This window comes from Hirundo rustica, chromosome 19 (genome assembly GCF_015227805.2).
Source record: "Hirundo rustica isolate bHirRus1 chromosome 19, bHirRus1.pri.v3, whole genome shotgun sequence".
Lineage (NCBI taxonomy): Eukaryota > Metazoa > Chordata > Aves > Passeriformes > Hirundinidae > Hirundo > Hirundo rustica.
Genome location: NC_053468.1, coordinates 2,889,747 through 2,904,651, shown reverse-complemented (window position 1 = coordinate 2,904,651; position 14,905 = coordinate 2,889,747). Strand labels below are relative to the sequence as shown.

The following is a 14,905-nucleotide window of genomic DNA, read 5'->3' as shown; positions in this document are numbered from 1 at the left end:
AAAGCTGGAGGCATCTGTGAGTTATTGTCCAGCTAAACAAAGAGTGTGAGTCTTCCTTTTGTTGTTTGGTTTTGTCGGTTCAGTCTGTGCATTCAGCATCTCCCAGAGGCTGGGAGAGGTTGTGTGAGGATGGAGGTGGGCAGGGGCAGAGCAGGGAGCAGACACCTGTGAATGCAAAGATTTTTCATGTTTTGGCCTCTATCCCAGCTGGCTGAGAGCAGGAATTGTGGGGGCAGCCTCGGCTGCTCCATCCCCACACTGATCCGGGGCCGTGCTGCAGGATTTGCTCTAAGATCCACCGTCAAAGAAAGGATTTCTGCATCCTTCTCCAAGGACTCGGGGCTTTGCCAGCTCCGTGGCTGGAATCCCACCCTCCTCATCTGCAGGTGCCCCGGGAGCTGGTGATTTTCCTCGCGCCAAGAGCGCAGAGCTGCCCTGTGAAAGGTGCTGCTCGCAGGTGAAGCAGAGCCCACCTGTTGTGTCCCTCCTGGTGGGAAATTCAGCACCCCTGGGTTGTTATTTCGCTTGGTAAACATTAGTCATGCTGGAAGTGCTGCAGGCTGGCGGGGCTGGGAGGCCTCCAGTGTTGTTGTTATTATTGGTGGGTATTTTTTTCACTGCGGGCTTTGAAGTTTGCAGCCTCCTCGGGCGTGGAAATGGGTTTGCAAGGAGACGTTGGCTGAGATGTTTGCTGGAAGGAGACGGGGAGCAGGAGGGCTCGACCCCCAGTTCTGTCAGGGCTCTGGGAGCTGCCTCTCCCTCGGGAAGGGCTGGGAGGCAGCAGGGAGCTGTGGGATGGGGGATGCACTGAAATACGTGCGGGGTTGGATTTGCCTTTCTCCCCATCCTGCGCTGCCCCGTCCCATTCCTGCCTGCCAGCTTGGGTGCTGCAGAGCTCCTTGTGCCCTCCCCAAAGCTCAGAACTGTGCGTGGCCCCCTGTAGCCCACCTGGGACCCCTCAGTCCGCAGGAAAATGTGGCTGGATGGACTTTAAGGATCATCTCATTTGGGCAGGGACACCTCCCACTATCCCAGGCTGCTCCAAGCCTCGTCCAGCCCAGCCTTGGACATTTCCAGGGATCATGGGGAGGCCACAGCTTGTCTGGCACCCCGTGCCAGGGCCTCCTCACCCTCACAGGGAAGGATTTCTTCCCAATATCTCATTTAACTGACCATCTGTCAGTGTTTTGGTGTTTGGCGTTCGTTGTTTTCTCTGGCCCTTCACTCTCCCGGCGCCGCTTCCCGCAGGAAACATCTCCGTGCACTGCCTGCCTTGGGTGCTCTGCTTCACCCATCCATCTTCTGCTCAAAACATCTCCTTTTCCACCAGGAAAAGCCAGCTTCAGAGCCAGGAGGACGCTGATTTTCCCTGTGCTAATCAGGAGAGGCTCGTGGCAGGCAGCTGGTGCTGCTTGAAAGAGCATCAGCGATGCTCCCCTGGGTCAGGGCGGTGACCGTTCCCTGGGAGCCTCCCCTGGCCCTGAGCTGGGCAGGGAATGCAATTCCAAAGTCTCTTTAATGTGAAAATAGAGGCGGAGATCAAAGCTGCCGCCAGCCTTCGCCTCCCTGCAGCCTGGAGATGCGTCAGGGAAGCTGGAAAAGCACCCAGAAATCTTCCCTGCCCACCTGGTGGGACGTGTCCGGCACGGATTGGCGGGGCGCTGCTGGCGTGGGGCACTCTGCCAGTGCCTGCTGCCTTTCCTCAGGGGACGTTTGTCAGAGCAGCTGGAGCAGGGACATCCCGGAGAGCTGGGTGCTGGATCCCCGCCTTCCCAAACCCCCCCAGCCCCAGGTGATGCCCAGGCAGCTTCTCCCTCATCCCTGCGTGGCCTCGTCCGAAGCGGTGGAGTGACTCTGCTGTCGCAGAGCCCAGGGTGAAGGAGAGGTGAAGGCAGCCCAGCTAATTGCAGCGGCAAGCAGGATTTTGTTAATGGACCAACCCCCTCAGAAACCAGCAGATATTTGGGATTTCATGGAGCGCAGCAGGTGGGAGGATCTCGAAAGGTCTCATCCATTCATTGAATTAAATATCCCTGAGTGTAGCCCAAGGCTTAGCAGGGATGAAACCACCCACCAGCCTGGGAAAAGGCAGGTTCAGAGCCACGCAAAACACTCTGGAGCGCACAGATGGATGGGATTGGGACAGATTCCCTGCCCAGAAATCCCACCCTGAGCCCCCACTCCCACCTGGGCTCCGACCACAGGGAGGGGAGGCAGAGAAACGCCGCAGGGGAAACTGGAACGGGCAGAACACAGTCACCTCCGTTTAAATAATACATGTAATATACAATAAATAAATTGCATTCATAATAAATACCCGAGCTGGCCAGATATTGGATACAATTATTCATATCCAGATATATTGGCGAGGCGATGCATTATTCATGGGGCACTCAGGGAGCCCACGAATGCCAGGAATTCTTTGTTTAATCATGTGTTTGACAAACATCATGACTCATTAAATGTAATATTCAGAAAATAGTATTTGATCAGGACTAATAGGAGCGGTGCAGCCACTTCAAGGTTTGGGGTCCCAAATTGCTTTGCTCTGGGTGAGTGAGGTTGGCGTGGGATTGGAGGTGCACTCGTAATTACAGCTCGCTCCTGCTGTGGTTTCTGCGCTCAGACTCGGAGGCATTTTGTGATGGAGCCCATGATGGAATCCTCCTTTTGTTTTCTGGAGGACTGGACTTCCCCAAGCTGTTATTTTGTCTCCTTGCCCGGTGTCGCCCATCCTTAAACCGAGCCAGCATCAGCAGCTCCTCACGGAGAGCCTCCCGTGTTGCCATAAGGGATCTCAGACACAGGGGGTGCCTCTCAGGCCCTGCTCTGTGGGTTTTTGTGGGGAAAGCTCCTTGCTGACCCCCCATTCCCCCTTTCCACCCCGGGAAAGAGGCCGAGGAACTCGTGTGAGGGAGCAGAAGCCGTGAGTCAGCTGCTGGAGCTGTGCAGTGAGTCAGGACTGTAACCCAGGAGCCCGGGCTGAGTAGGAGGGAGGAGAAGTTTAATGAGCAGTGATTGTTCATTTGCTGCTTAGTTTCCTTCCAAGGTGGTTTTCACAGTCCTTAACGTAAAGATCAGGGCCCCGCAGTGAGGATATCAAATGAAACACCGGGCTGGAGGGATTGGGATTAATCAGGAGAGATGAGAAAGGGGCCGAGCTCCAGTTACAGGCTGGGGATGGAAGGTGAACGAGGCTGCCGGAGGCATCTCGTGTTGTTTGGGGCCAATTTTCTAACCCAAGGCATAAAAATTCCCCCATGTCGATTTCTCATAATAAAATCCAAGCTGGTGTGATTCCATTATGCCTTTTTCCAAAGGGAGGGCCGGGGCTGGAGCTTGCTGCTCGTCTCACTCAGAGCTCCCTGCCTTCACTGACGGGCCAGGGCACTGCAGTGCTGGGAATCCCATCCCAGTGGGGAAGAATTCCAGCTGGGAAGAGGAATGGGGAGTGAGGGCTGAGCTTGAGGCACGGGGAGAGCTGACACAAAACCCCCTCTGGGCACCACACACGGATGGGCACAAAAAGTGGGGACCCACCTGAGAGGTGGCCAGAGGTGCCACAGGGAAAACGGGGCTGGGAGAGACCTGGAGGTGCCCCCAGCTCCGCTGAGCTGCTCAGGGCAGGGGCAGGTCCCAGACCCCGCCAAAATGTGCCAAAAGCTCCCCAAGGGACTTCCCACGTCCCTGAGGGCACAGAAACAGGGCCCAGCGGGGTCTCTCACAGTGTGACACGGGAGATGCTCTCCCTGCCACACCACTGGAGTTCTCCACGTTTCTTTCCCGGGCTTTTGCCCATCCTGAGGCTCCTGAGCCTTCACAGCAAGCAGGGCGTTGTGTTTGGGATGCTGCTGTGCTTCTAGGCTGTACCTGGACACTGTCACTCACATTTTTAAGAGGCAAACTCCCCCCGGAGTGGCCAGGAGCTGGCACCACTCCAGGATCGCTGGGTGCACACACAGATCTTGGGTGTGAGGCTGTGTCCCCTCCTGTCCCCTCCTGTCCCCCCCGTCCCCTCCTGTGCCCTCCTGTGCCCCCCAGCTCTGCCCAGGGGGACAGGGTTCCACACTCCTGCCAAGTGCAGTGTTGGCTCTGGAGCTGCTGCTGCTCCTTGGCTGGTTTAATTCCTTACGAGAAAGAGGAGAGGAACAGGGGAACATCTTGCCTGCATTTGAGATTCTCTTTGAGGATTTTACCGTTGTGGTGGGGTGTTTTTTTGTTGGATTTTTTTTTTTTTTTCCGTGGGTATCTATAGTAACGCTGCATCCAGCCACACTTTTTCTGGAGAGCAGCATTCCCTGTTCTCCTGCTCGTGTCATTTATTTATTTTTTTTTTTTCCCAAACCCCTTTTCTCTGCTGCTCCCCAGCCCTGATGATCCCTGTGCTGTGGCACTGGGGCATCCCCGTGGCTTCCTGGTTATTTGTGAGCGTGAGGGTGATCAAACCATCCTCGGATAAGGCACCAAAGCATCCACAGATAAATCATCCCCGGAAAACACATCCGTGGATAATCCATCCAGATGCTGAGCAGGCCAGAGGTGTGGTGTGCAATTAGTTACTCTCAGGTGGGATCACAGGGCATTATTTACCCTTAAGTCGTTTTCCCCCTTCCCCTGTGGTCCCTGGGGACAGAAGTGCCACCCATGGGGAGATGGACAATGAAGGGAGTGGGTGAAAAAGGAAACAATCAGGTACCCAAAAGAGGAGAACACACTCTAAGGTTTTTTTTTTTTAAAAAAAAAAAAAGGGAGAAAGGATGGAAGGGAAAAGAAACATCTTTCCTTCATGGGCAGGGAGCCCAGCCAGTGCCTGCATGGCTCCAGCAGGGATGCAGGATGCTCCCTTTGGAGGGGGTGGGATGGATTTCCCCATCTCCAGCACAGCTGGGGAACGGCTCAAGGCACCCTTCTGGCCCTCTCTGGGATTTCGGGAGCTGCGAGCAGAGGCTCCCTTCGAGCACTAACTTTGCTCCTGACGCCCGGAGAGGGCTGGGAAGCGGCAGAGGGATGAATGACTCATTAGCTGCCAGCTCAGGGAAAAGGCATTTATAGCTTTTCCATGGAAAACAGCCTGGGCTCAGCACCACCGTCACTGCCCTGCTCCACGTCACCGGGATGCATCCCAGGATCCCAGCGGGGCTGGGACATTTCACCTGCCCGAGGTGCGATGTTTTCCACGTGGAAACCACTCGTGGCCGTGTCTGTTTGGTGGGACAGGGAGCAGCAAACCTGCTCTGTGCCCAGGCTCCCGGCAGTGCCTGAGCTCCTCAGGAAGGAGGGAAGGAGCTGTGTGGGAAGCTGGCTTCTCCCAGCCACACAGTCCAAGGCAGGGATGAGGAAAAGCCTCCATGGCTGGGCAAAATGCAGCTCCAGCAACTCCCAGTAATTTTGCTTTAGTCCCTGATGACCCTGACGTTTCAATGGAAGAGTCATTAGGACGGCTGAGGCTCCAGCTTTCATTTCCAGCAGTGCCTGGGCCGGGATGTGCGTTTAGACACAGAGACTCACACCGTGAGCTGCCCAGGCCGGGCCGCGCCAGCAGCGGACGCGTTCCAGCTGCATTCCAGCTGTTTTCCAGCTGCCTGCAGAGGAGGTGCCCTGTCCGTGGCCCGGGAAGGGGGGAGCTGCAGTGCAGGGGGACAGCCCCTCCCCTGTCCCAGCGTCCCCGCTCAGCCCGTGCCCCTCGCAGGATCTCGGTGTGCGACGAGGACAAGTTCCGCCACAACGAGTTCATCGGGGAGACGCGCATCCCGCTGAAGAAGCTGAAGCCCAACCAGACCAAAAACTTCAACATCTGCCTGGAGAAGCAGCTGCCGGTGAGTGGAGGGCGTTCAGAGCCTCGCCCCACCTCGGGACCACAGGCACAGCAGCTTCCCCCCGCGGCACGTGGGAACACGGAGCTGTTTGGCCCCCGGAACACAAGCGGGGACGCGGGGAAGATGAGCACCCCTCGGCCGGGGCGGCGTCTGGCTGCGGCCGTGCCCCGCTGCAGCCCCCCGGACTGGGTGCATTCCCTCCCCAGATAGATAAAACAGAGGACAAGTCGCTGGAGGAGCGCGGCAGGATCCTCATCTCCCTCAAGTACGTCTCGCAGAAGCAGGGGCTGCAGGTGGGCATCATGCGCTGCGCCCACCTGGCCGCCATGGACGCCAACGGCTACTCCGACCCCTACGTCAAAATGTGAGTGTCACCTCAAAATGTGAGTGTCACCGCGGCCCTGCTGTCCCCTCCCGGCCCTCCCAGCAGCGGGGATTAATTGCTGTCATTAGGAGATGCAAATGAGGCCGTCAGGCAGCGTTGGTGTTTTTTCCCCTGGCAATGTTTGGCAGAGCTTGCAGGTGAGGTGGGCGCAGGGGGCTCGGTGGCGTGGGGCTGTCCCCGCGGGTTTTTGGCTCCTGGTGGTTTTGGGGGGTGGCATTTTTCAAGCTGACTCTCTGCAGAGAAGGGGTGGCACAGGACGCTGTGCCCGTCCTCCCTCCTTGTCCCCACCGTGCTGATCAGACTCGGGCGCTTTTAGGGACGGGGTTTGCTAAGGCACAACTGCTGGAGAAACCACACCAGTAATGGAATTAATCATCAGCACACTTTCACCCCCTTATTTAATTGCTTTTTAGGGGTGGAGGTGTTTGTTTAAAAATCCCCTCTTGCTTTTTTAGATGCCCGCGGGAGGCTCGGTCCCCGAGCAGCACAATTCCCATTGCACCCAGCCAGTTTTGGGTGTCCCTTGTGCCACCCACAGGAGACTGCATCTGCAGGGCTGGGGTCAGAGCAGATAGAAAAGTGATGCTTCTCGGTACAAGCCCTAATTTTTTTAATTACGAGCAAGATCTGGAACGTGTAGCAAGGAAGCAGAACTGATGTTTAAAGGCGCAGCAGCAGCACAAAGCCACGACGGGCTGGCTTTGGCCTGGCCCACATTTCAGGTCCCCTCTCTGCCTGATGACACTTTAATCTCGTTCGCTGCCCAGCTCTGGCGCTGTGCTGCAGAACGGCTGCAGGGAGCAGCTCAAAGCTGCTGGCTCCTGCTCCCTTTTCCACGCTGCGTGTGGTTCCTGTCTCCTGGAGAGGCTCCGCATGAGCAGAGCGCTCACAATCCCGAGTCTGGGCTGGTCCTGGGCTGGCAGTGCTGGCTCTGGAGAGCGTGTGTGCAGTGCCAGTGTCCCCTAGGGACTGGAGATGGGATAATCGGCGCTCTCTGATTGCAGCCCAGCAGCTGGGCTTGGTTCTGAGGTGGGGAAATGCTGCCTCCTCCCAGCCACCCCCAGCATTTTGGCAGGGGAGAGCCGAGGAGGAGGATCTGGAGGTTCGGGGGCCTCAGCCACCCACCTCAGCCTGGCTCTGCTCAGCAGCTGGTCCTGCAGCCACAGATGTCCCCACCCGTGGCCTCCTGCCCTCCTCACTGGGCTGCTTGGGTCTCGTTGCAGTTACTTGAAACCAGATGAGGACAAGAAATCCAAGCACAAGACAGCGGTGAAGAAGAAGACGCTGAACCCCGAGTTCAATGAGGTGGGTTTGGGCTGGGTGTGGCTCTCACTGAGGGCCTTTTCTCAGCCTCAGATTAAAAGGTAAAAAAAATCACCTTAGTCACCGTGTGAGGGGTTGGGATCCCTGTGGGCAGCAAAGCCTGAGGAGGAGGAGGAGGAGCAGCCCCAGCCCCTGTTTCATCCTGACTCTGCCTCTGCTGCTCCACAGGAGTTTTTCTATGAGATAAAGCATGGTGACCTGGCAAAGAAGACCTTGGAAGTCACAGTGTGGGACTATGATATTGGGAAATCCAACGATTTCATAGGTGAGTAGCACACTCCAGAAGGTCTCCTTGGCTTCTTGTTCATTTATCTTCACTGCCTGTGCCTCATATTCCTCCCTCACTCCTCCAGGCTCCCCGTTTCCTCTCCATGCCCACATTCATTCTCGCTGGGCCTCGGTTCTGCTTTTATCCCTCTCCTGCACCTGAGCCTCTCAAGGAGCATCCAAGCAGGGAGAAAATGCATCTGCCTCTCCCTTTCTGTTTTCAGATGTTTCCTTCTGAGTGAAAAAAAAAAAAAAACCACCACCACAAACAGGTTTAACAGGGAGGTCTCATTTATCTCTGTTGGATGTCTGGCCTTGTTGTGATTTTGTTGCTGGTCTCTGTGATTTGTCACTGCCAAGTGCCCGGTACCCTCCGACAGCGGGCTGTGATTGCAGTGAGCCCTTGGCACAAGGGACAGGGGCACTGCCTGGCACCGGGGCACTGCCTGGCGCCGGGGCACTGCCTGGCACAGGTCCCACATCACAGCCATGAGGGGGGTGAGGAATTTGGGCTGGATTTCACGTCAGGTTGGATGCTGTGAGGATGCTGAGTCACGCGGCTCCCTCCAGCATCCCCCGGCGTCCCTCGGCGTCTCTCGGCATCCCTTGCGGAGCTGATGCTCCCCCCTCACCTCTCCCTCTCTCTGTCTCCCTCCCAAGGCGGAGTCGTGTTAGGAATTAATGCCAAAGGGGAGCGGCTGAAGCACTGGTTCGACTGCCTGAAAAACAAGGACAAGAAAATCGAGCGCTGGCACACGCTGACCAACGAGCTGCCGGGCGCCGTCCTCAGCGACTGAGCCCCACGGGGCCACAGCTCCACGGCCTTCGGGCTCCTCCCAGCTCCGGATACGGGGGATCCCGGGACAGCCGGGGCAGCGAGACGCCCCGGAGCAGGGCCTGGCTGCAGGGAAGCCCTTCCCAGGGGAGAAGGCGCGGGCGGTTCGCTCTGGCAAGGCTTTTCCGGAAGGCCTCGGCGGCGCCCTGCCGCGCTCGCAGCCCCGCTCTCGCCCGCGCAGGTGCGCGCCCCTGCATGCACCGCAGCCCGGCTCCTCTCCCGAATCCTGGCTGTACTCTGTCGCCTTCCCGCTGCCTTGCAAGCCAGTGGCAACAATGAATGCGTCCGTCCGCGTCCGTGTGTCCGGCGTCGGCAAAAGGCGTCCCTAAAAAACACACAAAGCCCGGGACTGTCTCCTCGAGGCAGCTTGTGCCATATCTCCGGTGGTTTGTCAGTCTCTGTGGTTTGGGCCTAAACAGTCTTTTTTGCATTTAAAGCTCCTCCGTTGGGATGATTGTGTAAAACCTGGAAAGAGTGTTTGTTTTCCTCGCGGGAGTGTCGTGCTCGTCCTCTCCAGTAACTCGCGTGAAGGCGGCGGAGCTGTGCAGAGCGCAGTTTTCCTCCTGGGATCAGGCAGCTTCACATTTGGGAGGCAAAATGAAAAGCTCCCTGGCCGTTCCTGCTTCCTTCCAGCAGCCGCTCTCCTAATGAAACCATGCCATGCAGCAGCACGGCTGCTTCTCCAGCAAAGCCAGCTTTCAGGCTGAATTTTTCTATATGTATATTTTTTTTTTAATTTTTTTTTTTTTTCCCCTTTTTCATCCCTTTCCAATTCATCCGTTAAACCATGAGGATGCTGAGCCTCAGAGCTGAGCTGGAATTGTGTTTGTAGTTCGGCACGGCCGTGAGGTTGATTCATTTTCTGCCTCAAACAGCGTCCAAAGCAAATAAATTTCTGTGTATGGCACAGTAATATTAATGTGGCACAGTAATGATATGTTAATATTATAATAATCCCAGATATCATCCTCTGTGCTCCACCTTGGCTGGTCCCTTCATCCTCATCCCACCATCCAGTGGGATGAGCTAAAACTTTCTAGGAAATGCTGCACCATTCCCAAAATGTTTTGAAGCTTTTAAACGACGATTTCTTAGGAAGAGCTGCTCTTTCCCCACCAGTCTCAGTCACCCTCAGCTTCCAAGCCCCGTGTTTTGCCAACTAATTTTGTTTTTTTTTCTTGGGAAGCAATGGAATCTCTGGAAACCTACAGTTTACTTTTCCAAGTGAGGATCGTGTTACACCTCTGTTTGGTATTGGGGGAGGGGGGAGATAAAAGAAAAAAAAAAAGAAAACAACATTCATAGGGCTTTTTTTTAATAACTGAAGATTTGTAATGCATCCTGCAGATAGGCAGGGATTTTATTTGAATGCTGGCAGCCTGTCAAGTCGGATGTTCCCACTAATCCTTTCTGGCCCAGCACCTTAAAACCTGCTTGGGGTCTGAGCTTCCAGGGAAGCTCCAGGAGCACCAGGACGGCTGTGCCTCCCTTTTCTGGCAAAGTTCCTTTCGATCCATCCTTTTCTCCAGCCTACGAAACTGGTTGATGCCTGAGGTGGAGTAGGACACGTGTGTGTGGGTTCCTTCACTTTGTACCCCGGTCTTTTCGAAGTGGACACTGCGTCCCTCGTCCCAGCTGCATGCAGAGTTGGTGCTCGTCATGCCAGGCCTCGTGAAATGTTTGATACCAATGTTTTGCTACCATGTGAAGGCTGCAGAAACCGTCCTTACCTGCATCCTGAGAGACTTTTGTATTTCGGTATTACCTATCTGTGTACTTTTGGTCAGGTTTGTTAATATTTATAATGAGAACCGAAAATAAAAAAGGTTAAAAAAAAAAAAAAAAAAAAAAAGGTTGATGCCGGTGGTGAAGCTTTTGAATTTGGGGGGATGGCAAGGATTTCTGGGGAGAAATGGTTTTAAACCAGAGCATTGGGGCCTGCTTGGCCCAATGTAGCATAAATAAAATATTTACACTTATAAGTATTTATAAAAATATATATATGGGGATATATATATATGGAGAGAGAAAACACACATATCTTGCCCAATTAAGTATATATACTACATGTATATTTATATTTATTTATGTTCACTATGTATTTAGTAGCCTTGAAGCCCAACAAACCCAGGGCACAGGGAACGATGTCCAGCCCCAGGTGCCAAAGCCGGGCTTACAGGAAAATCCTGCTGGAAAGCACGAGGGGCAAGAAAAAAAATATTAACTCAATTAAATGATGCTCTGTTCAGCCACCAGATTTTTGTTTAAGTCACTCTTTATCCCCCCTGGGGGAAAAAAAAAAAAAAAAAAAAAAAAAGAGCTGATTACCAAAAGCAGGAGGACAAACCCTTCAGATTAAAATAAAGCTTAAGGTATTTGAGCGCCAAGCCGCTCTGCCGGCCCCTCCTGCTCTATAAAGAGGCTCTGCTCTTGGGGAGGCTCCCCTGGCCCAGGTGCCGCTGCTCCATGGACAGCTCCCAGGAGCCCCCAAACAACGGCACCCCGGGGCCTTTCGACGGCCCCCAGTGGCCCCACCAGGCCCCCAGGGCCACCTACCTGGCGGTGGCCGTGCTGATGGGGCTCGTGGTGGCCTCGGCCTCGGCGCTCAACGGCCTGGTCATCGTGGTGTCCGTCAGGCACAAGAAGCTGCGCTCGCCCCTCAACTACATCCTGGTGAACCTGGCGGCGGCCAACCTGCTGGTGACGCTCTGCGGCAGCTCCGTCAGCCTCTCCAACAACATCAGCGGCTTCTTCGCGTTTGGGGAGCGGCTCTGCCAGCTGGAGGGCTTCATGGTGTCCCTGACAGGTGAGGGGGTGAATTCCAGACCTGCCTTGGCCTTCGGCTGATGACTTGGGGTTTAGCAGAGGGGCTCGGGAGACGTTTCACGCTTTCACGTCGTGAAACTCGCGTCCTTCAGGTTAGCACAGGGAAGGGTTGGGGAGCTGGTTGGCTGTGCCAGGTCACCACACATCCGGTCTTGGTCTCGACAGAGTGGGAAATGCCGCTTGGGGACACGGGGGATCCTTCTTTGGGATGCATTTCATGGGTGCTGGCTGCGCGCCAGGGACAGGAAATTGCACAGAACCTCTCCTCGAGGACACTGTTGTTGTAACCACGAGGCGTCGCAGCCACCCATCGCCAGCTTCATTTCTAAGGGCCAAACACCACAGTTGTCCCTGCTGCGGGAGAAGCAGTGCCAAAATCAGTTTTTAACGGCCAAATATCACAGCTCTCCTGGCTGTAAGAGAGGAAAAAAAAAAAAAAAATCTGACTGCTTGTTCAAACAATATTTACTTGAACTAAATCATCATCTACCACGTCCCAGCACAGGGAGCAGAACCTGTCCCTGAGCCACAGCCCCTCGCTGTCCCCACAGGCATCGTGGGGCTGTGGTCCCTGGCCATCCTGGCCTTGGAGAGGTACCTGGTGGTCTGCAGACCCCTGGGAGAGTTTCGGTTCCAGCACCGGCACGCTGCCAGTGGCTGTGCCTTCACCTGGGGCTGGTCCCTGCTCTGGACAACCCCACCACTCCTGGGCTGGAGCAGCTACGTGCCTGAAGGTAAGGGGAGATGTGCATCAGACTCCCACTCATGTTGACTTCTTGCATCTTGTTTTCAAGCCTGGGGTAGCTGGAGAGGGTCTGTGCTGGAGCTTGAAGGGTTGATCTCTCCTGTTAGTATCTCCTGCTTGCTCAGCCAATAATCCTCTCCTGGAGGCTGTTGTTTGGAAGTTCCCCATCACAGGACACTCTGCAGCTGCTCTTACTGGAGCCAGGAGCTGCCCTGGCTGCTGGAGCAGCACCCAGCACACACCCAGCCCAAACCCGCTCTTGTAGGGGCCTGGCACAACCCCACAACAAATCACAGAGGGCACCTGGCAGCCCAAACCCCCCGGTGGCTGATCTCCAGGCCCTTGGGGCTGGGAATGAGAGAGGTGCTCGGGTGGCCTGGCTGTTTTGGAGCCCATCCCTGAGCCCTGATCCAAGCCCGAACTGGTTTAGGCTCATTCCCAACCTTTATCCCAGGCCTGAGGACCTCCTGCGGGCCCAACTGGTACACGGGCGGCAGCAACAACAGCAGCTACATCCTGGCCTTGTTTGTCACCTGCTTTCTGATGCCCCTCAGCCTGATCCTCTTCTCCTACACCAACCTGCTGCTGACCCTGCGGGCGGTAAGTGCGCCCGGCTCAGGCGAGCCCGCGCCGTCCCGCTCCCACAGCGTCTCCATCGGGGTGAAGAGCCCCAGGGCGGGTTTTGGGGCCAGCCAAAGCAGCTGGCACCTCCTGGCAGCACCATCGGGGCTCCCAAGGGATGGGAGCGCTGTTCCAAGCTGCTGACAGGCACCTCCCTCTCTCCCCAACTCCCCGCAGGCCGCGGCGCAGCAGCGGGAGTCGGACACGACGCAGCAGGCGGAGAGGGAGGTGACGCGCATGGTGGTGGCCATGGTGGTGGCCTTCCTCACCTGCTGGCTGCCCTACACCACCTTTGCGCTGGTGGTGGCCACCACCAAGGACATTGTCGTCCAGCCAACCCTGGCGTCCCTGCCCTCCTACTTCTCCAAGACGGCCACGGTTTACAACCCCATCATCTACGTCTTCATGAACAAACAGGTGAGAGAGAGATCTCCGCACAAACCAACCAGCCACGGCTTCACTGGGGCTGCTGGGGAACAGGCCCCAAAATCCCGGAGGAACCATCTCTCCTATCTGGAAGCGCGGTCACAGGCGGGATCCCGGGGTTGCTGTGTAAGCAGCAAGGATTTGGGGAATGAAATGGAAAGGGAGGGAGCAGCCTGCGAGCCCGAACAAGAGCTCATTTTCCGCTTCCACGGTTTTATGGGGTCAGGCAACTTAATGTTGGATCGCAGGCTGCTCGTTGGAGGCACAAAGCAAACAGAATGAAACTTTTATTGTCCATAAACCGCAAAGAGTTGGGCTGGGAATAGACAGAGATCTTTCCCAAAATATAACCAGCGTCCAATACTGCCGAGTCTCGAGGTGACACCGGATTGCTGCTGCCACAAATAACCTGCCCCTTCCTTCCCTGCCCAGTTCCAGAGCTGCCTGCTGGGAATGCTGTGCTGTGGTTACCACCCCCGGGGGATGGGGAAAACCTCTCCAGCGGCCCCCGGTCCCCAGGCCGCTGCAGAGAGGCTGAGGAACAAGGTGACACCATCCCACGCCGTGTGACAGCTGCCACATCCTGCCTGCACCAGTGCCAGCTCCAGGATCTGCCTGTGCCACCCCCAGCAGCACAGAGGGGCTCGGGGTGGAGCTGATGGGGGGCTCTCAGAGGTTGGAGAGGTCACCAACAAAAAAAAAAAAAGAGAAAAAAAAAAAAAAGACCTGACAGTGTCTTCTTGCAGGCGAGGAGCCATCCCATCACAGGAGAAACTGCAGATTCTCACTATTTCACCCTCCCAAGGAACCCCCTCCCTTCCTCCCAGCCCCTCGCCTAGGAGCCTTTCAAGAACACAAAATAAAAAATGCATTTTTCCCCCGCGCACAACATCCCAGGTTGCTGTTTGGCCCAGAGTCAGGAGGAACGTCGCCTGTCCCCATCCCCACACAGAGCCAGCCCTGTCTGCAATGCCCGGGCCCGTCGTGAAGTTCAGGGAGATGCTGTAAATCTGGCATAAACCCAGCAGGAATGTTTAAGAGCCAACTGTGTTAATAAACACTAATAAACACCGAGCAGTTCATCTGTTTTATCGGCTGATAGAGGGTTTGACAGAAAACACATCCCCTCCTGCCACCAGAGCTGGCACATCCCTCGTGGCAAGTGCCACAAACATCACTACAGAGAGCCAGGAAAAAAAAACAGACACAAAGTAATTTTTTTTTTTTTAGAGTTAATGCAATAAGGAAAGGTCTGAAGCCACTGATTTCCCAGCAAGGGTGAAAACACAAGCGGTAACAGGCCCCAGGGCACAGCAGAGACACCGCTGCCCACCAGCAGCAAACAAAAGATGCCAAAGCCTGTAAGGATGAAATAAAAGATAAAAAACCTCCAGGAGGCTCCGCAGCTTCACGCCTCATCTTAAATCTCAAATCGCAGTGTTTATCTACCCCAGCTGCAATCACACTTCTGTTTTTGGAGGCAGATTCTGTCATTCCGGAGCCCAGGAAAGGCTTCTAAAGGCAGTATCGAAGACAGCAAGTCGCTGAAACCTGGTTTCACCCAATTCCTCTATCTCTAAAAAAGCCTGCCTGCTTGCCTTCAGAGTTGTCTTACAGGTTTCTGATCCTGAACCCTTGAATTGCTTTCCAAATGAGGCGAT

General features: G+C 55.4%; 2 protein-coding genes across 3 annotated transcripts in view; both read left to right on the top strand.

Moving 5' to 3' along the window:
* DOC2B (double C2 domain beta) overlaps nucleotides 1-8,899 on the top strand; it is a 29,517-nt gene extending 20,618 nt beyond the window's left edge. For both annotated transcript variants that reach the window (XM_040082415.2, XM_040082416.2), the window contains 5 exons: nucleotides 5,690-5,816; nucleotides 6,023-6,180; nucleotides 7,425-7,506; nucleotides 7,693-7,789; nucleotides 8,452-8,899. In XM_040082415.2, the coding sequence (XP_039938349.1) occupies nucleotides 5,690-5,816; nucleotides 6,023-6,180; nucleotides 7,425-7,506; nucleotides 7,693-7,789; nucleotides 8,452-8,588 (601 nt within the window). In that variant the 3' untranslated portion in view covers nucleotides 8,589-8,899. The remainder of the gene's footprint in view (nucleotides 1-5,689; nucleotides 5,817-6,022; nucleotides 6,181-7,424; nucleotides 7,507-7,692; nucleotides 7,790-8,451) is intronic.
* A 2,193-nt stretch (nucleotides 8,900-11,092) lies between these two features.
* On the top strand, nucleotides 11,093-13,814 carry LOC120761506 (pinopsin). Its single transcript, XM_040082815.1, has 5 exons — nucleotides 11,093-11,432; nucleotides 12,004-12,186; nucleotides 12,652-12,797; nucleotides 12,996-13,235; nucleotides 13,677-13,814. The coding sequence occupies exons 1-5, from the start codon at nucleotides 11,093-11,095 to the stop codon at nucleotides 13,812-13,814; spliced, it is 1,047 nt and encodes a 348-aa protein (XP_039938749.1).
* The last annotated feature ends 1,091 nt before the right edge of the window (nucleotides 13,815-14,905 follow it).

Coding starts and splice junctions, on each gene's coding strand:
- LOC120761506 (XM_040082815.1), top strand. CDS start 11,093: ATGGACAGCTCCCAGGAGCCCCCAAACAACGGCACCCCGGGGCCTTTC. Junction 11,433..12,003: donor CTTCATGGTGTCCCTGACAG/GTGAGGGGGTGA, acceptor CTGTCCCCACAG/GCATCGTGGGGCTGTGGTCC. Junction 12,187..12,651: donor GAGCAGCTACGTGCCTGAAG/GTAAGGGGAGAT, acceptor CCTTTATCCCAG/GCCTGAGGACCTCCTGCGGG.